The sequence below is a fragment of the Aotus nancymaae genome, unplaced genomic scaffold (assembly GCF_030222135.1).
Source record: "Aotus nancymaae isolate 86718 unplaced genomic scaffold, 86718_ANA_hifiasm-v0.15.2.pri h1tg000059l, whole genome shotgun sequence".
Taxonomy (NCBI): Eukaryota; Metazoa; Chordata; class Mammalia; order Primates; family Aotidae; genus Aotus; species Aotus nancymaae.
This window is the reverse complement of record NW_026988473.1, coordinates 250,994-278,968: the sequence shown is the minus strand read 5'-3', so window position 1 is coordinate 278,968 and position 27,975 is coordinate 250,994. Positions and strand designations below refer to the sequence as shown.

The 27,975-nt window shown below is 58.6% G+C and overlaps 1 protein-coding gene and 1 long non-coding RNA gene across 3 annotated transcripts; one reads left to right on the top strand and one right to left on the bottom strand.

Moving 5' to 3' along the window:
* The first annotated feature begins 4,682 nt into the window (after window positions 1–4,682).
* Window positions 4,683–17,518, top strand: CCND1 (cyclin D1). The gene is made up of 5 exons (XM_012452985.2): window positions 4,683–4,955; window positions 6,481–6,696; window positions 7,239–7,398; window positions 11,188–11,336; window positions 14,256–17,518. The coding sequence occupies exons 1-5, from the start codon at window positions 4,758–4,760 to the stop codon at window positions 14,418–14,420; spliced, it is 888 nt and encodes a 295-aa protein (XP_012308408.1). The 5' UTR covers window positions 4,683–4,757; the 3' UTR covers window positions 14,421–17,518.
* Window positions 17,519–19,362: 1,844 nt separating this feature from the next.
* LOC135270053 (uncharacterized) lies at window positions 19,363–26,565 on the bottom strand. 2 transcript variants are annotated; one of them, XR_010338268.1, is made up of 5 exons: window positions 26,480–26,565; window positions 25,455–25,561; window positions 20,564–20,771; window positions 19,903–19,955; window positions 19,363–19,816 (listed from the first exon to the last, which is right to left on the bottom strand). It is a non-coding gene; the product is annotated as an uncharacterized LOC135270053 (long non-coding RNA). The 2 variants fall into 2 exon arrangements; XR_010338267.1 differs by lacking the exon at window positions 26,480–26,565 and having other exon boundaries at window positions 25,455–25,819.
* Window positions 26,566–27,975: the final 1,410 nt, after the last annotated feature.

Below are 27,975 nucleotides of genomic sequence, written 5' to 3'. Positions count from 1 at the left end.
TTACGTAAAAAAGCAGTCCCCATCTACCAGCAGGGAAGGACTAAGTTCGGCACCACCGTGGAACCGGCACTAGCGTTCAGCGTCCTGGGAGGTCCGCATGCGCTCGGGAACCGTAATGCGCGCCTTTTCTAAGCCTTACGGTACAGGCGGACGCAGGGCAACCACGTGGCGGTGGAACCGAGGCCCGGCGGGAATGCGCGGAATGCGCGGCGGGGCCTCGCGCGGCTCCCGAGCCTCGGCCCGGGGTCTGGCGGCGCACGCTCTCGCCTCCCCTTTACCTCTCCTGGCCGCACCCCGGCCCTGGCCCTGCCACCCAGGACTCGCTGAGCAAGTCGTGCCCCGCGTGAACACTGGGAGGGGATTGGGGACCGAGCGCGGCCCATCGGTCCCTCAGACCCTGTGAACCCAGAATTCCCTAAGGGGTCCGAATCCGAGTCCTGCCCCCGGCCCTTAAAGCACGGGCTCGAGGGACCCCAGGGGAAGGGCGCGGGGCGTTAGGTAGGCAACCAGTCTCCCGGCAAAAAAAAAAAAAAAAACCCTCCCTTTCCCTCCCCTCCCCTGCTGGGTGAGTGTCCCGAGAACCAGAACTCCGAGGCGCCCCGCAATGACGACCCTGTCCCTCCATCCACCCCGAAGTGCCAAGGCGAGGGATGAAAGCGCTTTCGAACGTTCCAAGGGCATTAAGGCGCACACTGGAGAGGCGCGGGCATGCGGGGTCCTCCCTGCAGTCTTCCGGAAAGGGTGGGGGAGGGCGTGGCAAGTTCCGTAGTGGGGCATGCCGTGGGAGCCCCCGAGGGCCTCGGCGCGGATCCTCCGCCGGGAAAACTGGCTCCGGTAAGCCGCCGCAGGTTTCCTAGGCCCCCCGAGGCCCGCAGCGTCGCCCTGCGTCTCCGTGCGGCGCGGAAGTCTGCTCAGCCTCTAGTGGGCCGCGGCCAGGCCTGACTGCAGGGGAGCAGGGTGGGACGTGACCTCCGGGGTCACCCCCAGTCCGCTTTCTCTCCCGTGGTCCTAGGTGGTTTTCTTCTCAATCTGGGCGCCTACTCCCCACCACTTGGTCTGAGATGGGCCGGGGCCAGCTGGAAGGCCAGGAAATCCCTAGTGGATTTGGGGGTTCATATTGCTCAGGGTACCACGCGAAGCGTCTTGAGGGGCGGGAGTCAAGGAATTAGGATCGCCTTTAGCCTCGGGATCCCAGTTGTGTCGCTGTAGCCAGGGTCGCCCCCTACCTGTTGGGTTTGAATTTTAACTCCCGCGCCCACCGCGCCCGCAGCCTTCGGAGCTGGGGGAAGGGTCTCGTTTCCCCGCGGCCCGCCGGACAAACGACTGGGGCGCTGGAGGAAGGGGTGGTCTGTGTGTGACTGAAACTAATTGATCAGGAGCGGAAACGCACGTCTGCGGTTGGGGCGATAGGGGGTGCAGCTGTCCATGTGCCGAGTGTGTGGCTGTCCCGGGTGGGCACTGGGACCGGAGTTCGCCCCGGCCCTCCTCGCAGTTTTGGGGCGCTCGGGATCGGCGCTAGGTAACCCAAGCAGAGCTGCCGAAGCACGTGGGCCGCCACGCGCACCCCAAAAACGAGTCGTGTGGGGGGAAGGGGAGCTCGAGCGCCCTCGGAATCCAGGGGCCGGCTTTCGGAAGCGTTTTCCCGGGCGACTTAAGGGCTTAACAATGGAAAACTCGCGGAGCGGGAGCCAAGTCCTTTCAAGTCGCCGCCAGGTATGCGGCTGCAGGTGAACCCACATGGGTGCGCCCGCCCGCCAGCCAGCCGCCCTGGTCCCACAGTAGAAAGGCGGGTGCCGGAGGTCGCCGGCGAAAGGTCGGCGCTGGGCCCCGCACCACCCGCCCCCAACCCAAGCCCCCAGCCCCGCGGCGCGCAGTCGCGCTGAATCCCGGGGTCTGCGCCGCGGCGCGCCGGTTCCTGAATGAACGCGCTCCCTTCCCCCGCTTGAATGAAGGTTCCCACAGCCAGGGACGGTGGCGAACACGCGCCTGCAGCGGAATTCGCCCTCTCGGGGCAGACCTTCCGCCCGGGCCGCGGGCACCGGGGCGGGGGCCAAGGGGCGAGGAAAGCGGGAAGGTGATTTAAGTCACTTTTGGATTCTCTTTCAAACCAACGTTGGGCCACTTGCCCTTTGTCTCCAAATGGTCACCAAGAAATAAGAACAGAGTACTTTAAATGAGCCCAGAATCCGCAATTCCTGCTTCGTGGTGGGTTTTTAAAAGACAGTGTAAAGTAAAACTGCAACAGAAAAGTTTTTTAAAGTTGCTTTTCTCTTTGGAAAAAAATAAAATCAAAATGCTTTCTCTTGAAGCAATGGCCCTCAAAAGCCCAGAGCTGTTGGCCCCCTCGAAAGACCCAGGGGCCCCGAGCAGGGCTCCCTGGGGTGGGGGCTGGGCAGCTGCCGCGCCCCGCCGGGCCCCAAATTCCAGCGCCTCCCCCGCGGGTTCCTGGACGGCTCTTTACGCTCGCTAGCCGGGCTTGCAATTTTGCGCCCGTCCCTGAGCCGGGAAATCAACGAAGTTCCTAGTCGAGATCTGCCTGGTCCGCCTAGTAACAGCGCCGCGCCCCCATTGGCTCATGCTAATTCCAGTTTCCTCTGTCTTGCGCCCGGGATGGGGGGTGAAGCTCCCTCCTGGACCCAGAGCCGGTTTTGCCGGAGTGGGCGAGCCTCTTTATGCCCTGCTGCCCCTACCCGACTCCAGCCGCTTCGCGCCTCCGGCTGGGCTAGGGCGCACGCGGGGATCGGGGCCCCTAGCCCCCTGGGATGGGAGAGGCCGGGTGATAGCTCGGGGCCCCATAAATCATCCAGGCGGCCGCCGGGTCGGGATTTTATGAATGAAAAAGCAGCTGGGCCGCCCTCGTGCGCGGGCGGATGCTCTGAGGCTTAGCTATACCGGGGCCGACGCGATTGTGGGTGCCCGGGGCGTGGGGAGGCACGTCGGTGGGTGCTCCCTTCTGGGGCCACCTACCGCTCCCCATGCGCAATCTAGGGGTAATTACCCCCCAGAACCCGGAATATTAGTAATCCTAGTTCCCGGCGGGGGAGGGGACGCGGGAGGAATTCGCCCTGAAAGGTAGGGGTGGGAGGGGGGTCGCATCTTGCTGCGAGCACCCTGGCTAAGGGGAGGGGACTTTTTCTATACGTTTTCTTTGAGCTTTTACTGTTAAGAGGATACGGTGGTTTGATGACACTAAACTATATTCAGAAGGAAGTAAATGAACAGTTTTCTTAATTAGGGGCAGGTATTGTAAAACAAAACAAAACAAAAAAGTTAAGACAGTAAAATGTCCTTTTATTTTTTTAATGCACCAAAGAGGCAAAACCTGTAATTAAAAAAAAAAAAACATGTATTTTAATTCACATTTGCTTAAGTTTGCGATAATATTAGGGACCCTCTCATATAACCACGAACGCCTATCGATTTTGTTAAAAATCAGATTAGTACACTCATTTGTTTAATTGATAATTGTCCTGTATTATGCCCGCCCTTGCCAGCCCCCTCACGCTCACCAATGCAGACCCAGGGCAAATTATAAAGGTGAAGGGACGTCTACACCCCCAACAAAACCAATTAGGAATCTTCCGGCGGTCTTGTCCCAGGCAGAGGCGACTAATATTTCGAGCAATTTAATTCCTTTTTTAATTAAAAAATGAGTCAGGACGGAGATCACTGTTTCTTAGCTTTCCTTTCAGAGGTGTGTTTGGCCCGGTTAAATTGCCGGCACCGGAAGGGAGGGGGTGCGTTTGGGGACCCCCGCGAGGATGGACTGGTCAAGGTAGGAAGACAGCCCGAAGAGTCTCCAGGCTAGAAGGACAAGATGAAGGAAATGCTGGCCACCATCTTGGGCTGCAGCTGGAATTTTCGGGCATTTATTTTATTTTATTTTTTGAGCGAGCGCGTACTAAGCTGAAATCCCTTAAATGTTTAGGGTTACCCCCTTGGGCATTTGCAACAACCCCCATGTGCGCCGAAATGAAAAGTGCACCGGGTGGTGTGCCCTGTCCTCCGTCCCTGCATGCTAAATGGTTCTTGAAATTTACACGTGTTAATGAAAATGAAAGAAGATGCAGACGCTGAGATTCTTTGGCCGTCTGTCCGCTCGTGGGTGCCCTCGTGGCGTTCTTGGAAATGCGCCGGTTCTGCCGGCTTGGATATGGGGTGTCGCCGCGCCCCAGAGTACCCCCTCCTCGTGGTCTCCCTCGGCTGCGTGTGGCCTGTCGGAGTTCCCAGTTGTCCCCTACTGCAGAGCCACCTCCACCCCACCCCCAAATCCCGGGGGACCCATTCGAGTCGGACGGGGCCCCCTGCACCCCTCTTTTCTGGCGGGGAGAAAGGCTGCAGCGGGGCGATTTGCATTTCTATGAAAACCGGACTACGGGGGCAACTCAGCCGCAGGGCAGGCGCGGCGCCTCGGGGATGGCTTTTGGGCTCTGCCCCTCGCTGCTCCCGGCGTTTGGCGCCCGCGCCCCCTCCCCCTGCGCCCGCCCCCGCCCCCTCCCGCTCCCATTCTCTGCCCGGCTTTGATCTCTGCTTAACAACAGTAACGTCACACGGACTACAGGGGAGTTTTGTTGAAGTTGCAAAGTCCTGAAGCCTCCAGAGGGCTGTCGGCGCAGTAGCCGCGAGCAGCAGAGTCCGCGCGCTCCGGCGAGGGGGCAGAAGAGCGCGAGGGAGCGCGGGGCAGCAGGAGCCAGAGCCGAGCGCGGACGCAGCCGGAACCCACAGCCCTCCCCAGCTGCCCAGGCAGAGCCCCAGCCATGGAACACCAGCTCCTGTGCTGCGAAGTGGAGGCCATCCGCCGCGCCTACCCCGATGCCAACCTCCTCAACGACCGGGTGCTGCGGGCCATGCTGAAGGCGGAGGAGACCTGCGCACCCTCCGTGTCCTACTTCAAATGTGTGCAGAAGGAGGTCCTGCCGTCCATGCGGAAGATCGTGGCCACCTGGATGCTGGAGGTGCGGGGCTTCGGGCGGCTCTCTTAAGACCTCCCTGCAACTTGTTGCCCAGACCCACGTTTCTTTGCTCCTCACTCCCCTCTCTTCTCCCGCTAGACCTTTGAAGTTTGCCGGGGTGTTGCTAGGGATCCGTATTTTCAAAATAAAAATTGTGGGTATTTTCTGAAGGAGGAAGGGGTGGGGGTGGGGGTGCTAGGAGTTGCGTTTCCTGGGACGGGAGGAGGGGGTCGGGGAGGGGTGCCTTCAGGAGAAGCCAGTGCCAGGAGCACCCCAATTGGCCCGAGGGTACGGGCTGGCAGGCTAGGTGCGCTTTGTGCCCCCCGCCTGCGCCCCAGCCGTGCTGCGGCTCCTCTCCCGGCCGCAGCGGCCGAGAGCCTCCAACTCCGGGGGGAGGGGGCATAGATTTGATTTTTAAATTAATATCCATGGACACGTATGCAAGGGCTGCTCGTGCCAGTATTATGCGCCATCTTTGCTCTTTTATTGCACAGCAAAAGTGTTTATTAATAATTGGGGGCAGGGTGGGGGCGGGGAGCGGCCGCCGGGCGCTGGGGCCGCAACTAGGGGCCCGGCGGCCGCCCGGAGCCCGCAGGAGGGGCGCAGGGACGCAGCATGGGTAGTTTTGGGGGGACCCCGCTGGGGAAGGGGGAGGCCTTTGTTCAAGCAGCGGGTCCCGGGGCGCCCCGCACGGGCAGCCTGGGCCGGAGAGCACGCCGAGTTGCAAGGTCGCGTGGCCCCCAAGACGCCAGGGCTGGATCCCCGTCTGCAGGGATCTCGGCTTGGGGGACCTTCTCCGAGAGAGCCAGGGGCCTGGGTGCACATTTTCAGACCTTCAGTGGGAGCCTGAGGGGCCCGCAAGTATTTTTAAATAATTTTTGAAAGTGCGGCGTGGTGCCCTTGCGAGAGGGAAACGCCGCCCGCGCCTAGGGGAAAGGGGGTCCCCGGAGTTTGAATTCCTGGGGCTCCCCCCGGAGCCTGTAACAAACTCTCGACCCCCGGCCTGGGTAAAGGGCCGTCCGAGGGTCATTTTCAGGGTATTTTTACGCACTTAGTTATTTTTTAAATATTTTTAAATATTTTTTGAAAAGATGACGTCTGGGGAAATGCGGCGCGGCGGCCTGGGACGCCACCTTTGTGTCTCGCAGGCGCGGCGCCCAACCCCGCGGCCCTTTGCGCGGCCCCGCACCCCAGTGGGTGTCGACCCCCAGCCAGAGGGGCCATGGAGCTCCAGGGCGGGCCGGGGTCCCCGGGGCCGGCAGCCCGCGCCGCCGCCCAGCTGTGCCAGCTCCCGCCCCCACCATGCCAGCCTTGCGGGGACTTTCCCTTTCAGTTTCGGGGAGGGTGGATACTGGGGACGCGCGCGAGAGGGGGCGCATCACAGGAAGCTTCTGCCGCCCCCGGCCCCGACCCCTCAGCCCTCCAGAACTGGTGGTCCTGCCAAGCGCGATGGGCGTGCGAGGGCGGGGGGGTGGGGTGGGGGTGGCGCGACCGGGCGGCGGCGGTCACGGGCCCCGTGCCCCCGCAGGTCTGCGAGGAGCAGAAGTGCGAGGAGGAGGTCTTCCCGCTGGCCATGAACTACCTGGACCGCTTCCTGTCGCTGGAGCCAGTGAAAAAGAGCCGCCTGCAGCTGCTGGGGGCCACCTGCATGTTCGTGGCCTCTAAGATGAAGGAGACCATCCCCCTGACGGCGGAGAAGCTGTGCATCTACACCGACAACTCCATCCAGCCCGAGGAGCTGCTGGTAACCGCGGGACCCCCGCCGCCCCCCGCCCCCCGCCTCCCGCGAGCCTCAGGACCACTGAGCTGGGGAAGGTGCAGGGGATGGCAGCCGGCCGCCTAGGATACATCCGTCCGTCCCGAGGGAGGGCGGCCCCTCTGCCGGTTGTCCCTGTCCGGGGAGCGGGTGGGATCCTAGCCGCCCCGCTCGCGCTTGCCTGCGACTCCCACCGCTTTCGCGCTCCGCCGTGTGGCCGAAAAGTGGGCGGCGCGCGCCCTCCAGCGGCTGCACCCGGAACGCCGCGCTCCGCGCTGAGCCTCCGTTCCAGGTGGTGGGAGGTCTTTTTGTTTCCACTTGCAGAGCCTTTTCACGTGGCGGGCGCCTTTTCTGTTTTGATCTGGGATCGTGTGTTGCCCCAGCTCCTTGGACCCCCCAGCATTCGCCAGTCCTGCTCCCCCACCCCCAGGACCGCACGAGACTCAGGGGCCAGGGCCATGCTGCCGACTTCCCCTCGTCCCCGGGCCGGCCCGCACCTCCCCTGATAGCCGCTCACCCTGTGTTCGCAGCAAATGGAGCTGCTCCTGGTGAACAAGCTCAAGTGGAACCTGGCCGCCATGACCCCGCACGACTTCATCGAACACTTCCTCTCCAAAATGCCAGAGGCGGAGGAGAACAAACAGATCATCCGCAAACACGCGCAGACCTTTGTTGCCCTCTGCGCCACAGGTAGGGCAGGCCCAGCAGCCCCCAGCCTCCCCTTGAGAGCCAGCGCCTTAGGTGGCCTGGCCAGCTTCTTGCTGTGCACCTGGGTGCTGTCCGGGAGGACGTCCCTAGGCCCCCTCCTGCGCTGGGAAGAGTTCTTCCAGCTCTGGTGAGCAGAGGCGCTGGCTTGTTTGCGCTGGATTGAAGGGGATTTGCCCTTACGGCCGTGCCACCACGCAGCCAGCCTGCCTGTGTCTAGATGCTGTGGCCTCATCCTCTAGGCCAGGCAGCCTGTGGCCACTCCATGCCGAAAGGGGTTTACCTTGGCCGCCGGGCCGCCTCCTTTCCCCACCCACCTCCAGCCCTTCTTGTGTCCTTAAGGAGCCTGAGCTGCGGGGGCCCCCTCCTGGCCTCTCCCAGGCTGGGCCACTTGCCAGAGGCGCCTCCAGGGGCGAGGAGAGCTGTCGGCCCGCCTGCACCACGTGTTCTGGGCAGCTGAGTGCAGGGGTGTCCAGCAGAGGAGCTCAGCTGCCTGAGGCCCTGCCAGGGGTGCTGCCAGTCTGCTGGGCTCAGCTGAGCCCTGGGGAGCACTTCAGAGCAGTCTCAGCTTGGGCCACCACTGTGGGCAGCAGAAGTACCCAGTCCTCACCTCCGCTGGCATCGCCCCCAGGCCCCTCCCTGGCATGGCCCTGGCCCCAGAACCCAGTAGGGACAGACACATGCATACACAGGGTGCTGCCTCCTGCTGTCCCCAGCCCTGCCTCTGACCCCCCTGTGACTGTCTCCTTCCCTGGTTACCCTGATGGAGGGCCCATGCCCCCATCCCACCCAGCTCTGCTGTGGCCCACTTTTGGTTAAGCCTCAGTTGTCACATCTGTTTGTGGGCTCACTCTGGGTGACCTAGGCCACAAGGTCCGGGACATCAAAGAGGCAATAGCATCTTCTCCCCCTATCCTGTGAGGGCAGAGCCCCCCAAGCCTATTTCAGCACACCCTCTGACAGGTAGCCAGCAGCTGGTATTCCAGAATGGTTTCTGGTTTAGGCATGAGAGCTCCCCCACCTCCTCCACCTGCTTGGGGCATGAACCCCTCCCCCACATTTCCAAGCAAGTCCCCACAGTGGTCAAATGAAGATGCCAAGAATGCCATCCAGCCTGGATGGATCTAAGGGGTGGGGGTGGTCCTGCGGCAGACAGGGAGGCGTTCTCTGGCTGGTGCTCCTCAGAGGAGAGAGGCCTCCAGAGACTCCACGCAGCCTTTTATGGAGCTGAAAGTGGCTTCAGAGAAATGCAGAGTTTCCTGGAGACATGGTGGGGCACCGTCCTTGCACAGCGTCCCTGCAGGGTGGCTCCAGCGGCGGAGCTCCCCTCCCAGGATCCCTGGGTGTTGGTGGGAGGCAGGGGGCAGGTGCAGAGTCTTGCCCTCCCCGCTACTGCACACGCTTTGTCTGCAAAGGCTCCCCTGGTGGTGGGTAAAGGAAGAGGGACACTCGGGGACCCAGCTGCTCTCCGTGGCTGTGGAATCTGCTCCAGGGTGGGCCCCGAGGGAGGGGCAGGAGGCCGGGGGACCCACCCCTGCAAAGTGCTCCAGGTCCTGACCCATGTGCACCCCATTGAGCATAACAGCCTCAGACATAACTGCCTGGGCCCTGCTGGACGTCCGTGGAGAGTGACTCAGGGCTGCTTAAAGTCAGAAACGGGTTGAAGGAGATGGAGGCGTGGAAGAGAGTCTAGGAAGGTGTTTCTGCCCTCCACGTGGCACGGGTTACATTTAAAGGTGATGCCAGGGCAGCTTCTCCCTGCGCCAGGCATCCCTGGCCCCGGGTCCCCGGCAGGTGTGCACATGCCACATACACTCACACATGTGGGTTTTGGGGCACGTGCCCTCGGCGCTGCAGGGGGCCAGGTGAGAAACATCCAGTGCCACAGAGCTGTCAGGACAGCTGTCACCTCCCTTTACAACTGGGCAATCCTGGAGCTTTGGTGTTTCATTCTGGGTGGCTCCTAATCTAAACACACTGCTGCACACTTGCGGGGGCAGGAGCTTCCGGAATGATGTGGGAGTGACTCCACTCTGCGTGTGCCCCTGGATGAGATGGTGCTCTCAGGGTGCAGGGCCAGCTCAAGCCCGCCGCTCCCTGCAGAAGCGGTCTCTGTGTGCAGTTCTGATTTGCCTCAATGAAAAGGTTTTCATTCATGGCTCCCGGCTCTCAGACTGTGTGGAACTGCTCCCATTTAAAGGGGAAAGAGGTGGCTCAGCTCGTTAAGGATTTCTTTTTTTAAGTCGTTGCGGCGCCCAGCAGCCAGCTTTGTCTCCCCTTCAGGGTGGCTGCCTTTCTTCCCAGCCCCTCGCCGGCGCCCCTCTCTCTTTAACAAGGCCGAAGTTGTTTATTCTCTCGGGATGAAGTCTCCGATGGGCCGCCGCACCCCTGGCGGCCCGTGGGGGCCCCTTTCCCTTTGTGCCTGGGTCGGCTCCCATTCAGCTCCCCCGACCCCCCTTGTTCCCGGGCGCTCAGTGGCGCGAGATGAGGCGATGGGGCCGGCAAAGATGCCACACACGGCCCGGTCGGCGTCCAGCTCCTGCACCAGGCCCCTGGTTCCTGTGCAGAATTCCTTGTGGGTGCGACCCAAAAGCTGCCCCCAGGCTCCGCTGGGGTAGGGGCCAGACCGAGAGGCACATTCCACGCTAGCCCACCTGTCCACCGTAGGTGCGCGGCTGCCCTGAGGAGGGGTGGCCAGCGTTCCCTGCCACAAATGGGGACATGATTGGTGGCAACACTCTCTATGGAAACAGCCGGCCTGCTCTTTGGGAGGTCAGTCGTGGAGTGACGGGGCAGCCCTCAGGCACCCACTGCTGTGGCCTGGTGGGCAAATGAGCTCCAGTGTCTGACGGTGACCAGGGGGAGTTTTTTGCAGACTACAGAGCCTGATGAGCCGCCCTGGATTGGTGTCCCCCTTGGAAGTGGGCCCAGATGTGGGGAACAGTCCCCAGGAAGCCCCAGGGTGGGGGATGGGCACCTTCCTAGGAAAGCTGCTCCCTCCTGGCCCCGGCTCCTGGCCCAGTCCTCCAGGGGTGTCCCACGGTGACTGGGGGTGGGAACCCCACACCTCTTCCCTTACTTAGGAAGTCGCTGGAATTGCTGGGCTACATCAAACGGCCCAGAGAAGCCTTTATGTCACCTGCCAGATAGCGTTGAGTGGAGGGCCGGGGTGGAGTCGGGTTGTACTTGATCTGCATTCTGAAAGTCACTGTGACAGTCATGGTCCCATGGTAAGGGCCGTGGGTTGCTGGAGAGCTCTTCCTTCCCCAGTGAGCCAAGCCAGGCTCTCCTGGTGCCAGGGCCTGAGAGGGTGCCACACCATCATGGGCACCGGGAATGGCTTCATCAGTGCCCTACAGCCTTGTGGCCTGGCCCAGGCGTCATCCACGTGATGTCCCTTCAGAATATGACTTGTCTCCAATCCCTGCTGCTGGAGGGTGGCAGGTACTAGGATTAGGGTCACAGAGGCACCATCTCTGTGTCCTCGTGTTAATATCATCTCATTTTGTTTCTGTGAATAAGTAATGATGTTCACAGGCTCGAGATGCTGATAGTGATGTCCCCGTCTCCCTTCCCGTGGCTTTCTCTTTGCTTGATTGTGTTTGAGTCAACAGCGGGGCTGACGTTCCAGGAGGGTCCCTGGGCCGGGCTCCTGCTATGGTTCCCTCCAGGCCGGGTCGCTTGCCCAGAGCCAGCACTCAGGGACGCCCAGATCACCGAGGCCCTGTGTGAGGGTCCCCTGCCCACAGCCCCCTTGCCTCTCTCCTGCTGCAGATGTGAAGTTCATTTCCAATCCGCCCTCCATGGTGGCAGCGGGGAGCGTGGTGGCCGCAGTGCAAGGCCTGAACCTGGGGAGCCCCAACCACTTCCTGTCCTACTACCGTCTCACGTGTTTCCTCTCCAGAGTGATCAAGTGTGACCCGGTGAGTGAGGGCGATGGCCAGGCGGGCTGGCGGGCTGCAGACATCCAGTGCCATGGAAATGCTGAGGCTGGTGCCAAGGCCCCCAAGGGTGACAAGGTTGGGCTAGGCCCCTTGGACCCCAGGCCATGGACTCGGAGGGCCACCAGCTTCTTCCCCTGCTCCTAGAACTCACTGACCGGCGGGGGGTTCTCACAGGTTTCTCGCATCCCCTGGGGCTTCCAGGAGCTGTAGAGTCTTCCTGGGCGAAGCGTCCAGGACGGAGGCCCCACGCGGCCCCAGCCAATGATCCGTGTGGTGATGGTGTGTGGGGGTAGGCCCAGGCGAGCTTTGTTTGGGCCACAATGTGCGTGGCCAATAAATAGATGCTTGAAAGGGGCTCCTGTGAGGTCCGAGACGCCGGACAGCGGGCGGATAGCGACAGCCTTGTTGTTCACGGCCTCTGAGAGGCGGCTGCTGTCAGACCCGGGGATGACTGTGTCTTTCTTCTTAAAAATGCCATTGTTTTATTCCCGAGTCTTTTCTTAAAGAATTAAAATGACAATCAAAAGGGTTTGTGGCATTTACCAAATTAGACCAGAGAGGTGGCCGGGTCAGCCGCAGGCCCCACGGTGTGTGAGGGAATGACCGCCTGACCCCTGCTCGGGGCCGGGTGGACCTGCGAGGCTTGTTTGGGCTCTGGCCTGGGCCATCTCTTGGTGGTCCGCCCTCCAGTCTCCTGGGGGCTCTGCACAGGTCTCAGCAGATGCTGTCTCGGGTCCACCTGCCTGTCCCCTGCCGAGCGGTGCCTCTGGAAGAGGAAGTGTTCTTGTCACGGGACGCTGGAGGCGGCCGGGGCGCTGTCCCCTCCCTCCTGCGTCCTGTGCCATGGCCTCCCTCGCACCCTGCCCCATGTTATCCTATGGGGGTGGTGAGGTGTCCTCACTTGCTGGAGGGTGGAAGGCAGCAGCCCACAGTTCACTCAGAAAAATGGTTCAGAAACACCAACAAGGCCTCCAGAAGCCCAGCAAAGGGAAAGCGCCCCCCCGCACCCCCTTCCCATTCTTCATGAAACTCAGCATCTGCACTTCTCACTGTAAACTCCACACCCTGAATGGAAACCGCATCCCCCCAGGGGCATCTGCCCTGCGACGCTGCTGTCTTCAGGCAGCTGTGGGAAGCCGGGCGCCGGCCCTTGCTTGAGTAGAGACATCTTAAGTACACCCGAAGCAGGTGCCTCACGGCTGGCACATGGGTAAAGTTCCCCGAGGCCGAGTCCACTCTGCCTGGTTATCCAGTGACCCACTTAGCTGAGCCCAGACTCAGAAAACCCTCGACAGCAGAAGCCCCCACATTTTCTCTGGCGTGTTCTAGAATTTTCTTTGGTGGGCAAATGTTTATCTGTGTGAATCGGGTGTGCTGTGCCACACACCAGTGGATTTTTGCTGATAAGCCTGCTGCCTCCTCGGAGCTTCTGGCTGTAGGGGAAAGGTTCTGTCCACCAGGGCAGACTTGCACGCAGCTGTGGGGCCAGAAGGATGAGGGAAGGGCCTGGAGTCCAGCTGCAGGTGTGGGCCTGGAGTGGGTCATAGGGGGGCGGAGGGCTGCAGGTGAAGGGTGCCTGGGTGGAGCTGCCAGGCCCCTGGGGCTGGGAACTGAGGGTGGCTGGAGTTTTAGGTTGAACATCAGGAGCCTTGGGTCTCACTCCGGGTCTCTGGCCTCAGTTTCCCCATCTGTACAGTGAGACTGTTTGCGCTGCCAACCTGGCCAGCTTCATTTGCCATGATGAGAATGTATCTGAAAGGCAGGAGAGGAAAGGCCTCCCCATAGAGGCTTGGGGCTCTAAAATGTCATGACTCCAGGGGTCTAGCTAGAAGCCCTTCTGGCCTGGGTCCTCGCCTGTCATGCCATGCCTTCATCCAGCACCTCCAGTCCCATCTGGTTGTGAGTTCCACGGCCCCTGCGTGGCGCGTGGAGGGCTGTGGCCCCGCTCTGCTCCTAGTGGAAAGTCTGTTTCCAGGGCTGCCTAGAGACCTGGCTTCAAGCCCTCGTGTGGCTTCCTGGCAGTTGGGACGCACATAGCCCCAGCATGTGGAGCTGGTTCTCTATCCAGAAGCCCCCGGGGCAGTAAGCAGCTGCTTAAGGCTGCCTGGGACTTGCCCGTAGGGGAGCCTGGGAGAGGCCCCTGGGCACAGGGGTTCCATATTTCACGGCTGCCCCTTCCCACTGCCAGCATGGTGTGGCCGCTGCCAAGGAAGTGTGGAGCCCCCGAGGGTGCAGGAAGGACTTCCAGGAGCTTCTGTCTTGACCTCCGCCCTGGGCCAAGCATCTCTGCGGCCACAGCAGGTGGATGCGTGCTGTGCCGGGCTGATGGGTGGCCCAGGACGCAGGTCTGAGCAGGAGAGGTTGGAGGGGGAGAGATCAGGGTTCCAGGTCCCTCTGGCCGCCCAGCATTCATCCTCAGTCATGCACGGCCGAAGGCTTGGTCAGCAGCTGATCATGGAAGGCCAGGTTCACCTCGAGTGCCGCCACGTGGAGAGGTTAAATCTGAAAAAGCAGGGCTCAAAGGGCCTCTGTCCAGATCAGATCAGATGGCACTGAATTCCCCAGGGAGCTGGCAGGCCAGTGGGAACAGAAGGTCTAGGCGCTGTTGGGCATGGGGACGGGCAGGGGCGGTGCGGGGTAGGTGGGCAGCATCTGGTGTCCTGAGGCTCGGGAGGCCAGGTGGGAGGTGGAGACATTCGGTCCTGAGTGCCCCGTTGACAGGTGATGGCAGCTCCGTCGTCTCACTCGGGTTCGGGGTAGGCAGCATGGGCCAAGGAAGAGTTTTTGGCTTAGTCTTGCCCTTATAAAAGCCTTCCAGGTCATGGCACCGGGGAAGGGGCCCTTGCTGCAGGCCCCTTCTAAGGCCCCCTCTTCCCGCCTCTCCCCACCCCATCTCAGGACTGCCTCCGGGCCTGCCAGGAGCAGATCGAAGGCCTGCTGGAGTCGAGCCTGCGCCAGGCCCAGCAGAACCAGGACCCCAAGGCCTCTGAGGAGGAGGAAGAGGAGGAGGAGGAGGTGGACCTGGCCTGCACACCCACCGACGTGCGGGACGTGGACATCTGAGGGCGCCAGGAAGGTGGGCGCCACCGCCACCCGCAGTGAGGGTGGAGCCGGCCCCAGGTGCTCCCCTGACAGCCCCTCCTCTCCGGGGCATTTTGATACCAGAAGGGAAAGCTTCATTCTCCTTGTTGGTTTTTTTTTTTCCTTTGCTCTTTCTCCCTTCCATCTCTGACTTAAGCAAAAGAAAAAGATTACCCAAAAACTGTCTTTAAAAGAGAGAGAGAAAAAATAGTATTCGCGTAACCCTGAGCGGCGGGGGACAGGAGAGTTGTGCTACAGAAATGGAGGATTTTACACCCCAATAATCAGCTAGTTTCTATATTAACATACTTGTTTCTCTGTTGTAAGCGTAGGTATTAACACAAAGGAGAGGTCTCGGGGAGGATTAGGTTCGATTCTTTGCGTGTTAAAAAAAAAAAGCATAAAAACATTTTTAAAAAAATAGAAAAATTCAGCAAAGCATTTTTAAAGTAGAAGAGGGTTTTAGGTAGAAAAAGGTAGCGCGGCTGTAGCGTCTGTACCTTGCTTGCTCATCTGCATGTAGTCACTTTATAAGTCATTGTATGTTATTATATTCCGTAGGTAGATGTATAACCTCTTCACCTTATCCATGGCTGAAGTCACCTCTCGGTTACAGTAGCGTAGCGTGCCCGTGTGTGTGTCCTCTGTGCCTGTGGCCACACCACAGCGGAGGTTTGTCAGGCACAGCCGGCATGGCGGGGTCGGGAAAGCCCACCTGTCCCACTCCTGCGATACGCTACTGGAAAGAGAAGACGAAATAGTGACATAATATATTCTATTTTTATACTCTTCCTATTTTTGTAGTGACCTGTTTATGAGACGCTGGTTTCCTACCCAGCGGCCCTGCAGCCAGCTGACGTCCAGGTTCAATCCACAGCTACTTGGTTTTTTCCTTCTCCATATTCTAAAACCATTCCATTTCCAAGCACTTTCAGTCCAATAGGTGTAGGAAATAGCGCTGTTTTTGTGTGTGCGGTGGGAGAGCAGGTTTCTAATGGAATGGTTTGGGAATATCCGTGTACTTGTGTGTGAGTAGGACTGTGAGGCGGGTGCAGGCCACTGTGGTGGCAGCGGAGGTGGGCGTTTGGGAGGCTGCGTGCCAGTCAGGAAGAAAAAGGTTTGCATTCTCACATTGCCAGGATGATAAGTTCCTTTCCTTTTTTTTTTTTCCTCTTAAAGAAGTTGAAGTTTAGGAATCCTTTGGTGCCAACTGGTGTTTGAAAGTAGGGACCTCAGAGGTTTACCTAGAGAGCAGGTGGTTTAAGGGTTATCTTAGATGTTTCACACCGGAAGGCTTTTAAACACTAAAATATATAATTTATAGTTAAGGCTAAAAAAGTATATTTATTGCAGAGGATGTTCATAAGGCCAGTATGATTTATAAAGTAATGCAATCTCCCCTTGATTTAGACACACACACACACACACACACACACACACACACACACCCCTTCTGCCTTTGACGTTGCAGGTATAATACAGTTTGTTTTAAAGCTAGGTCCTTTTATAGGTGAGAAAAACAATCTGGAGGAAGACCACACAAAGACTGTTCGGCGTTTCCCAAAGTCTTCTGATTGGAAAGGTGTCACAAGGAAAATTAGGGTACTTGACATAAGTTCAGTTCCTAGATATTCTTTTCCCTTGCCCCCTCCTTTAAAAAAACTTAGTGACAAAGTAGACAATTTGCACATCTTGGCTATGGAATTCTTGTAATTTTTATTTAGGAAGTGTTGAAGGGAGGTGGCCAGAGTGTGGAGGCTGATGTGTGAGGGAAGATGGGCGGGAGGAGTGAGGAGGAGGCTCCCGAGGGGACGGGCGGTGCCCATGCCAGGGACGGGCTGCAGCTCCCGGGGGGACGGGGCGGTGCCCACGCCAGGGACAGGCTGCAGCTGCGTTTTCTTTCTGCGCTGCTACCGTTGACTTCCAGGCACGGTTTGGAAACATTCACATCGCGTCTCTGTATCTCTTTCACATTGTTTGCTGCTACTGGAGGATCAGTTTTTTGTTTTACAATGTCATATACTGCCATGTACTAGTTTTAATTTTCTCTTAGAATATTGTATTATGGATGCCTTTTTTGTAGTTTTTTTTTTTATGTGATCAATTTTGACTTAATGTGATTACTGCTCTATTCCAAAAAGGTTCCTGTTTCACAATACCTCATGCTTCACTTAGCCATGGTGGACCCAGCTGGTAGGTTCTGTCTGCTTCGGCACACAGACACGCGGGCGCGATCCTGCACCGGTGTCCCCGGAGACCAGGCTGTGTCCATCTTCTCTTCCTTGCGCCTGTGATACTGGGCTCTTCATCGGATCGTAGCGTCATCATAGTTTTTACAGCTGTGTCATTCTTTGCGTGTAGCTATGGAAGTTGCATAATTATTATTATTATTATAACAAGTGTGTCTTACGTGCCGCCACGGTGCTGGGCCCGTAGGACTCTGCTTTGGGATGATTGGAATAGCTTCTGGAATTTGTTCAAGTTTTGGGTGTGTTTAATCTGTTATGTACTAGTGTTCTGTTCGTTATTGTTTTGTTAATTACAGCATAGTGCTGATTTAAAGAGACTCCAAATCTCAATGAAGCCAGCTCACAGTGCTGTGTGCCCGAGTCACCTAGCAAGCTGCCGAACCAAAAGAATTTGCACCCCCCCCACTGCCACCGGGCCCGCATGGCTGGAGCCCTGCCCTGGCAGGGTCATCCTGTGCTCAGAGGCCATCGCGGGCACAGGCCCGTCCCGCCCCACCCCTCCGGAACATGGCTCACGCTTACCTCAACCATCCTGGCTGCGGCGTCTATCTGAACCACGCAGGGCCCTTGAGGGACACTTTGTCCATCGTGATGGGGCAAGGGCACGAGTCCTGGATGTGTGTGTCAAGAGGCCAAAGGCTGGTGGCAGGTGCACGGGGCATTGCAGAGTCTGTCCTGTGACGCACAAGTCTGAGAGTCTGGGCGGCGGGCGGCTGGGTCTGTTTCTGGTTGCACCGTGGCGCTTCCCAGCACCAACATGTAACCGGCATGTTTCCAGCAGAAGACAAAAGACAAACATGAAAGTCTAGAAATAAAACCGGTAAAACCCCAGCATGGTGCCAGCCTGTTTGTTTCCTGGGCTGGCGGGAAGCCAGGGGCGTGCATCCTGGTGCCTCGGAACCAAGGCAGGGTGGCAGGCTCAGCAGTGCAGGAGCCACATGTGTGCTGTGGGAACTTCAGCAGCACCCCAACCTCCACCCGCAAGACGATCGTCACGCCACCCACTGTGACAACCATGAGTGTCTCCTGACACTGCCACAAGCCGGGGGCTGGGGACAATCCAGCCAGGATCGGGCACTCCTCCAACTGGTAGGAAGCCCTGAGCCCAGGTGTGAGGTGGGAAGGGGTCTCCTGTCCCAGGGAGGCTCCAGAGAAGTTTGCAGGCAGCCTGGCTGGGTGAATCCACCCACGAGAGACAACAGGTCTGGCCCAGGTGACATGAGCGGTGCCCATCGATTGGGACTGTCTCCCGCCCCTTGCCTCAGCAGTTTGTCTTCCCAGGTTATTTGCAGATAGGAGAATAAATACAGCCCGCATTCGTTAACCCTCTTCCGGCGCAAACTTCTGTTTGCTCTGGGTGAAACACGGTCCTTTGGTGACGCCTCCAGGAGAGCAAAGTTTTTTAAAAAAAAATTTGATCAAGAGTGTCAGGGTCATGATCCAGGGACCTGGAGGCTGCCTTATAGGATGTCCATGACGTTCCCCCTTTGGATTTTAGGGGCACGTGACTGGACTTAACTTCAAACCCCGGGTGGAGGTGGGCAGTGGGAGTGCCCTGGGAAGGTGTCCATGGACCTTGGTCACACCTCCTGGACCCATCCTCACCCCAAGCCAGGTGGAAGCCCAGGTCCCACGCCACCGATGGGTGCTACTTGTCAGCTGTAGGTCAAATCTCCATGGCCTTTATGAAGTACCTGCTGTCTGCCCTTTCTGCCTCATAGAGCGCTTCTCCCAGGGCCCACAGTGGGGCCGGGGTGGTCAGTGTGTTGGCTCCACAGGCGGCTGCCCTGGGAGGAAGGTGGGGTGTGGAGGGGACACCTGGCCCTTGTAGGTCACCAGCCTCTCCCCTGAGGGTGGGGGCTCCAGGAGCCTTCCCCAAGGGAACCCCATATTGAGTGGGTGGGGGGCCTGCAGGTGGCCCCGACAGGTCACGTCAGCAAGAGCTCAAGGGACAGTCGGAGCCAGAGGGGACACTGGTGGCCACTCGGGTGGCTTCCGAGGCCCAGCTCCTTTCTCCTGGGGCAAATCGTCCTGAAGGCAGGGGCCAGGTCAGCATCATTGCAGCTGTCCAGACATCGGGCAAGGGCCAGGCCCTGTGTCAGGGCTGAGGTCCTAGAGAACCCACACCCCCGGCCTGCAGCTGGATTCACATCCATCCCCCGAGAGCACACGGGTGTAGCAGGAGGCCCGAGCAGGGAGCTCCAACCATCGCACAGGGAACCTCTTTGGTTGTTTCATGGAGCAGGCAAGGTCGCCAGCAGATCCTGCTAGGTTTGAGCAAGGATGTGGGGAAGAAGCCCAAGAGCCACTTTGCCGGGCAAGGAGAGGAGCCACATGGGTCTAGGAAGGTACTTCAGTGTCTGGAAGTTTTTTTTTTTTTTTTTTTTGAGACGGAGTTTCATTCTTGTTACCCAGGCTGGAGTGCAATGGCGCGATCTCGGCTCACCGCAACCTCCGCCTCCTGGGTTCAGGCAATTCTCCTGCCTCAGCCTCCCGAGTAGCTGGGATTACAGGCATGCGCCACCATGCCCAGCTAATTTTTTGTATTTTTAGTAGAGACAGGGTTTCACCATGTTGACCAGGATGGTCTCGATCTCTTGACCTGGTGATCCACCCGCCTTGGCCTCCCAAAGTGCTGGGATTACAGGCGTGAGCCACCGCGCCCAGCCCCTGGAAGTTTTTTAAGATGGAAGAGGGATGTGCAGGCTGATAGGTCTGGCAGAGCCAAAAGGCAGCGACGCATCTACTGGGAGAGAGGGAGCCGAGTGCGGGGCTCAGGCAGGCTGGCAGCGCAGGGCAGGGGCCCTGTGTGGGTCAGGCGGGTTCATAGCCAAGTGTAGAGAGGGCTTGGGGCCAGAGTGAAATGATTGCAAGCTCCCCCTCACCCCAGCCCTGTCTCTCTGTCTTGGTATCTGTGGCATCCGGTGATGAGTGGGTCTGTACACCCCACCCCGAGCTGTGCCAAGATGGGTGGGTCTGTACATCCCCCTGGTTATGCCATGAGCTCCAAGGCTGTATTAGCCCTTTTTCACACTGCTGATAAAGACATACCCACCTTAGAGGCAGACATTGTGGTGAGCTGAGATCGGGCCACTGCACTCCAGCCTGTGCAACAGAGCCAGACTCCGTCTCAAATAAAATAAAATAAAATAAAAGACATGCCCAACACTGAGTAATTTATAATTTATAAAGAAAAAGAGGTTTAATAGACTCACAGTTCTATGTAGCTGGAGAGGCCTCACAGCCATGTCGAAGGCAAAAGGCCCGTCTTCCATGGAGGCGGGGAAGAGAAATGAGTCAAGTAAAAGGGTAACCCTTATAAAACCATCAGATTTCACCCAATGAGTCAATGATCTCCCACGGGGTCCCTCCCATAACACGTGGCTACAATTCAAGATGAGATTTGGGTGGGGACACAGCCAAACCGTATCAAAGGTGTCATCTGGCCATTCTGGGCCTTCGTTCCCAACTCTCAAACTCCAGTGACATCACCTGGGTGCCTGCCCCCGCCTCCTGGGATACAGTGAAGACCTTGTCCCTTGTTGGGGTATCTGCGCTGCCCAGGAGGTGACAGTAAAAACTGACCCTTGAGGAGCTTCAGAGACAAAGCCCAAAGCAGTCGGCCCTCCCCGCAGCCCCTTCCCAGAAGCCTGCTCACATGCACCCTGCCACCCCTATGGCTCATTAGGGGCCCTGCCCTGCCTCCTGACCCATCTTCCTGCAGACAGCCCTTATCCACTCTTCGCCCTCTGCCCACCTGCTGCCACCTTCCTATTTCCCCTCAGCTCCACCCAAGGTCCCTGGGACTCAGCCCATCTCTCCCCAGCCTTGACGCCCGCCAACCTCGATGTCTTTGCCCAGGGGCTCCTGACACACCAGATGGCATCACGTGTCCGTCCTCTGCCCACAGGAACCTTCATCTCCACACTCCCTGTGAGGACAGTCTTTGAAGGCTTCCCCACCTCACACCGGACAGGTGGCTCTGGGAGCCCAGGATTGTCATGCTTGGGTGCTTTCCTGCTCGGGCTGAGCCCCTCCAGGATGGAAATCTCACCGCTTCCTCTCTGCCGCCCTTCGTCCCACCCTGAAAAACAGTGGGTCCTAGGAAGGGGGTGGAATGGAAGGGAGGAGTGCCAGTTTCCACAGGGCAGCCCCAAGCTGCTGGGCTGAGTGGCAGGGCCGTGGGTCCGGCCTGCCCTGCGTACTGGCTGCTGGCTCCACAGCTGGAAGGGCTGGGGGCTCCCCAGGGACCCAGACAGCACCTAGAGTTATCACAACGAGGACTGAGAGGCCCTGAGGGGACAGAGGAAAGCGGCTGGGCAGAGTGGGCACTGGGACTTCAGATGGCGCTTGTGGGATAACAGTGGGTGGGGCTGCTGCAGGGGTAGGGCAGTGCCCGCCCGTGGGATTCCAGAGCAGCCAGGCCCAGCAGCGGCACAGTGGCGTGCGTCCGGCACTCTCTCCAGCCACCCTGCATGCGGTGTGACCCTCCTCGAAGCACCCCAGGAAGCAGTCACAGCCTCGCTCCGCACAGCGCCGGGGGCCTGGCCTCCAAGTTTGGTGGGGAAGGCTGGGTTGCCTCTTGGCACCCGCTCCTTCACCGGTCCCACCATAAGGCTGGTCTCCAGAGTCAGCGCTGCAGCCAGGGCCAGTGAGGGCCAGCGAGGGCCAGCAAGGGCAGGCCTGTGCAGGGGCAGCAGTGTGGGGCGTGTGTCCCGCACGCTGGGCCAGCCTCGCAGCTCACAGGGCTCTGTCATCCCAGGAATGTCTTTGATCAAGAGTTTATGCAAGACGAGGAAAGCAAGCCCGAGACCTCTAATCCGTTCCCACAGTCCCCTGCCTGCCGGGGCCCCACAGACCCAGCGCCACACCGCCAGGCCGGAGCAGACAATAGCCAGCGGACGGGTGGGCGGGCAGCTCCGGGGCCGCTGGCCTTGGGGCCCACATCCGGGAGCATTGTCACCGCCACTCTCAGGGGCACACAAGGAGGGCTGGGGAAGACAGAATGCGGAGCCCTCTGCTGAAGGGGCTTCGGTGGGCCTTGAGCCTTTCAAAGACGGCCGTGTCCATTAATCCTTTTAATTTGCACCTAGCGGCAGCTGAGACAAGCCTCTCAACCGACAGCCACTTTAAGAGCTGAGTGGTCTCACCCGAGGCTCAGCTTCTATTCGGGACCCTGGGCCCTCTGAGCCCGTCGGGCAGTCCCCCTTGCCTTTGTTTAATCATGGGAGGCACCGTGTGTACCAGGCCTGTGCAGCAGGCCTGTGCTCAGTGCCGAGCAGTTTCTCTCCACGTGTTGAAACAACCCCATGGCTTGATGACAGGGAGGGGACACCACCCTGGTGAGCGCCACCGACACAGCCCGGCCCTCCCAGCGCCTGCACTCTGCTGCACACAGTCATCCCATCTGTTAGGTCAAGGACTGGCGGGTTTTCCGTAAAGGCCACACAGAGGCTTCAGGCTCTTGCCCTGTGCCAAAGCAGCCGCAGCCGCTCTGTGAATGAGTGAGCCTGGCTGTGTGCCAATAAAGCTTTATTTACAAAAATAGGCAGCAGACTGGATTCGGGCTGAGGGTGGTCGTTTGCCGACCCCTGTTGTAGATGAGCAAACCGAAGCCCAGAGAGGTAAAGTGACTGAGCCAGGACCGCACAGCTAGCGTGCGATCCAGCCTGCCTGCTGGGTCGGCTGCATGGAGAAGAAAGGGCTCAAGCTGCAAAAATGGAAACACGGAGCCTTCGTCGGGCCATCTGCAGCCAGGCCCCACGCACACAACCCAGGGCCCTGCTTCGCCAGCTCCACCTGTTTCGAAGCTCCCAGGCAGCCGCCCCTGTGAGCAGTGTCTTGGCCGCTGGCCTGGAGAAGGGCAGCCAAGCAGGTTGGCAGTGGACGTCAGAGGGTGAGCAGCTGTTTAAAACTCACAAGCATGTATAGTCGCATGTTAGGCACATGTTTTGGAGTAAAAGGCCCTGGGGTTGGATCTCAGATCTGAGTGGCCTCGCCTCTCCCGGCTTCAGTGGCCACATCTGTGGCATGGAGAAAGCCTGCGAGAACGCAGCCCGTGATGGGGAGCTGTCTCCATCTGGGACCCACAGTGACCAGCACAGAACAGGGGCTCCATATAAATGAATTCTTTCTCGGGTGCTGAGGATTTACTGGCTCAGGGTGTGTGGAGCACTGCGGAGCATGAAGCCTGGGTGCAGTGACTGCTCCAGGAACGCCATCACCCCCTCGGCGCGTCGGCATAATCACCATCGCCGTTCCACGTGCCACCCGGGCCTGGAAGCACAGGCCCCATGCCATGGTGGCCCCCTGGGTGGTGGCACTGAGGCCAACCTTACGTCCCTCCTTTGGTCCATCAAGTGGGCAGTTCTGGGTTTTCTTGCCACCACGATACCCACTCCTGCTGTTGACAGTGCTCAGATTTTGCTCCACCATTGCCAGATCTGTGGCTTGAGTGGGACCAACGCCATCCCCACCTCCAGGCCAGGACCTGATAGGCTCTAACCAACAGCACATCCACGCCCACCAGAAGAGCGGCAAGTTCATGGATGGGTGAGAAATCAAACAGAGCCAATGAGTCTTGGGGAGACATTTTCTGGGGCTTCTGAAAAAGAGAATGCTTCCCCATCTTCCTCAGGATTCCCAGCAGAGGAACATGAGCCCGGGGAGGGCGCTGCCCCTCTGCAGCCCCAAGGGAAGACTGGGTTGCCCCCAGGACCTCTGAGTGGAGCCTGAGCACAAGGCCAGTCCTGAGGGAAAGCCGAGAATGGGTAATGGGTCTCCAGACAAGCTGCTGGATCAAGCCTCTCCTGAAATCATCCCCCTTTTGTTCTAAGAGCCAATCATTGTCCTTTATCAAGTCAGTCTGATGTGGGCACTGTGTCACCTGGTTTTCAAAGACCCTTAACTATGACAGCTTGTGTGTTTTCTACCTCTTCTAGATTTAACTAGTATGACCGATATAAACAACAGGAGCTGCTGACAGTTACCGTCTGATCTTGGAATTTTAACATGTCCATCTTGCTTGGCTGGGAGTTCCACAGGGTCAGGGAATGACTCCTCCTGGGGCCACCAGTGCCCAGAGGTATGCCTAGAACTGCTGTCTCTGAAGGGATAGGTCCGTCTTCCACAGCACACTCTGTGACCAAACTGACTTGGAGACAGGGCCTGCCCACACCCGTCTCCCGAGTTCCGAGGCCGGAGAGTGCCCGCAGGGGCTGGGACTGGGGGGCAGCTCAAGCCAACCTGCTCTGGTGGAGACTGACTCAGGCCCCTGTGCAGGGCAGCTGCGCCTCCCAGAAGGCAGAGGCCTCTCCGGGAGGGAGCCTTGAGGTAACAGCGTCCTTTGGGGGCTCCTGCCACCTGCCCTCAGTGGTGGCCGAGACCAGGGGAGCCAAGGCAAATCCCTGAAGAGGTCCGGCGTGCAGGGCCGGAAGGGTCTGGATCCTATGGTGCAGCCGCCTGGCACAGGGGCTCCACCAGAGCAGGCTTGAGCTGCCCCTGGCCCCATCTCAGCCCCTGCAGGCGCTCTCCGGCCTCGGAACTCGGGAGATGGATGTGGGCAGGTCCTTTCTCCAAGTCAGTTTGGTCACATGTGTGCTCCATTACACACAGAACGTGCTGTGGAGAAGGGACCTGTCCCTTCAGACAGAGCAGTTCCAGACCAGCAAACAAACGCCCAGGCACAGAGAGGGGCCTTGTAGGTTTTTTCTATGGCTGCTGTAATGAATTGTCACAAACTCAGTGGCTTAAAACACCCAAAATTTCTCTCATCATTCCAGATGCCAGCAGCATGTGCAGGGCCCAAGGTCTCCTGCTTCCGCCGGTTTCGGGCCACCTTCGGCTCTTCTCGGCTGCTCCATGTGCTGCTCCGAACTCTGCCTCCATCCTCACAGGGCCAGCAGCCGTGTCTCATATGGCAGTGTCTCCCCTGTGCCACCAGCTCCCCTCTCCTCAAAAAGACACCAGTCATATTGGACGAAGGGGCCACCCAACTCTAGTTTGATGTCACCTTAACTTATATCTTTTTTTTTTTTTTTTTGAGACAGAGTCTTGCTCTGTTGCCCAGGCTGGAGTGCAGTGGTGTGATCTTGGCTCACTGCAACCTCTGCCTTCTGGGTTCAAGCGATTCCTCTGCCTCAGCCTTCCAAGTAGCTGAGACTACAGGCACGTGCCACCACACCCAACTAATGTTTTGTATTCTAATAGAGATGGGGTTTCACTATGTTGGCCAGGATGGTCTCAATCTTCTGATCTTGTGATCTGCCTGCCTTGGCCTCTCAGAGTGCTGGGATTACAGGTGTGAGCCACCGTGACCGGCCAATTTACATCTTAATAAAATCTACAAAGACTCTATTTCTTATTTCCAAATAAAGTCACAGGTAGCAGAGGCTGGGACTTCAACGTTTCTCTTTGTGGATACAATTCAATTTGCAACAGACTTGAGCTCTCAAAGCCTGGAAGCAGGCTCCACAGTCCCCTCGAATTCCAGGGGCACATGGTCACTGGAGCCAGCCGAAGGACGTCAGTCTGTGAGCCTCTCCCTCAGCGTGTATCACATGCTCTCCACGTTCAGGCATCGCCTGAAATAGAGGCTGCCATCGCTGCAATCCAAGGCCCCGCCACTCTGGTAAAGGGTGCCAGGGAGACACAGCCAAGGCGCTGTCCTGATGGGGTCACTAAGGGGCAGACGGGGCAAGGGCTCGATGCCAGCTGAGTGTGCCAGCCAGAGAGTTACGGAAAAGTTTATGAGCAAGGAGCGACTAACCTTCTTGGAGTTAATCTGAGAGGTCCCGGCTGAACTCCTTAGTCACGTTGGCTTGGACAGCTCACTGAACGCTCGGGGCCTGGCTCCTCGCCTGCAGGCCCCATGTCCTGTGAAGCACCGAACACAGTGACCCATTTTTCTCAGATCTTAAGAGTTCTATGACTTCAGTTTCCTGAGTCACAATCCAGTTCCTCATTTGATCCATTCAGGATCAGAATAACTGTGGGAATTAGGATAAACGTGCATATTAATTACACTTTTGGGTATCTCCAGATGACACTGGTGTTTTCAGGTAGAGTGGAAGAGACTCCTCTGTGGTGGCGTGAGGCCAGATGAGTGCTCGCAAAGCTCAGTATGAAGGCCGCCTCCTCCTTTCCCCATCTTCTCATTCCCTCCCCTCCCCTGGGCTCCCAAAGTGCCACGGGTGTCCCTAGGTGAGATCTGCTCACAGGGTCTGGGGCAGCTAAGGACCCATTCAGTCACTGCCTCTCCTCCAGGCAGCCAGCGTGGGTCTTCCATAAACTCGTTTTTGCCTCAGTCTGGCCTCAGTCTGCTAGATCACGGGTCCCCCATCCCCAGGCCGTGGGCCGGCACCAGTCTATGACCTATTAGGAACGGCCACACAGCAGGAGGTGAGCAGCAGCCCAGTGAACATGACCGACCGCCTGAGCTCCGCCTCCTGTTAGATCAGCGGCTGCATTAGATTCTCATAGGAGCGTGAACACTGTTGCGAACTGCTTACGTGAGGGATCGAGGCTGCACGCTCCTTATGAGAATCTACTGCCTGATGACCTGAGGTGGAACAGTTTCATCCCAAAGCAACCCCACCCCCAAGCCCCAGCCATGGAAAAACTGTCCCCCATGTCAAAAAGGCCGGGGATGGGTCCCAAAGACGGGCTGCAAGATTCTCAGAAAAACAAGGTTCTGCTTCGGTGAAGAAGACGTATGTAAAATAACGGGTCAGGAAGCGAGCAATTGAAGCAGTCTGCACAAGCCCTGCTGCAAGCCTGAAGTCCGCCACTTACTGCGACCGCTGGACTCGTCCTCAGCCGGGCCGCCTGTCTCTGCAAAGCGAGGGCGGTAGCCCAGCCTCCAGCACTGGTGGGTCATCAGGGAAAGGGTGGGCCACCAGCAGCCACCCAGCAAACAGGCCTCTCGTTCCTTCTTCTGTATCTCCTCATTCTTTTCTTGTCGCTGGTCAGAGAAAACATTTCAAGGGGTGAATGTAAAATGAAGCGAAACGTGGCCGTGTTTTAGGACAGCAGCATGGTCCCTGGGCAGTTCCCTTTGGCCACCCAGTGAGGTGACTCTGAGGTGGGGACTTCAGCAGAGGGCTGACTACTCTTGCTGGCGCCTCGAGGTTAACATTCTAGAAAAACTAATTGAAGTAACTTCAACTTTTACACGAAATGGCTTTCTTTTCTCCCAATTTAACAATGTATCCAGCAGCACAGCCAGGGTCCTGGCAGGGGCTGAACTGTGTCCCCACAAACCTTGTGTGGAAGCCTCAGCCCCCAGTGCCTCTGAATGTGACTGTGTTTGACAACGAGGTTAACTGGTAACTTGGTTCAAATGAGGCCGTAAGGGTTGGCCCGAATGCAGTCTGACTGGGGTCCTTGTAGAGATGACACACACAGAGAACGACCACGTGAGGACACGGGTCGTGATGGCAGCTGCCTGCAAGGCACGGAGAGAAGCCTCGGGAGGCGGCGGCCCGGTGACGCCTTGGTCTCGGACTCCAGCCTCCAGAACTGGGAAAATGGACTGCTGCTGAAGCCACCCCAGTGGTGCTGTTACAGCAGCCCGAGCTGAGACCGTGGCAGGAAACACGCTGGAGCTCCGACAGGAAGGCAGGAGCAGGTCGAAGCCTTGGGAAAGCAACCAGAAGGGATGAGTCCAACCCCAGGAGCTCCCAAACCCCAGGCCACGCTGGACAAAGGCTGACACCCAGAACTAGTGGGACAGGATGGGACCGGCAGGGATGGGGAAGACAGCCAAAGACTTCGTCCGCAAACAGCGCAAACCCGGGGCAACAGCATCCAAGGACTGGGACGTGCGGCGCTTACAGGTGCGAGCCAGGCGGCTCGAGGCTGGTGGGAAGGCACTGCCGGCATCGAGGACGCAGGTTCTCCCAGCTCTTTGCTCTGCCAGGCTCAGGGGTGGCTGCAGCGGTCGCCAGCTTGCAAGATGCCTGCAGCAGTTCTAGTTGTCACAGCCCAATGGGATCGTGTCCAAAATAGCACCAGCACCTTCTTTGGCATGATGTAACTTTCCCAGCAGCCCCTGCAGGACCTCCTGCCAACTCATCTCCTTAGCTCAGCACAGACACAACCCACCGTGCTGGGGACTGGTCGGGCCCTCTACCACCACCTCATTAGCGGAAGACGAGACACAGAACTGCTCATTCCTGGTGCGACTGCTGAGGATGGCGCCGCCTGGACGGGATGGAAGCGCCTGTTACTGCAGGCTCTGTCTGCAACGTCAGGGGTGACCCAGGGATCCTGGAAACGGGGTCTCGTCC

Excerpts from the sequence above, each read along its gene's own strand:
- CCND1 (XM_012452985.2), top strand. The coding sequence starts at position 4,758 with ATGGAACACCAGCTCCTGTGCTGCGAAGTGGAGGCCATCCGCCGCGCC. Across the intron at positions 6,697-7,238 it reads TCCAGCCCGAGGAGCTGCTG|CAAATGGAGCTGCTCCTGGT; the intron begins GTAACCGCGGGA and ends CTGTGTTCGCAG. Across the intron at positions 11,337-14,255 it reads GAGTGATCAAGTGTGACCCG|GACTGCCTCCGGGCCTGCCA; the intron begins GTGAGTGAGGGC and ends ACCCCATCTCAG.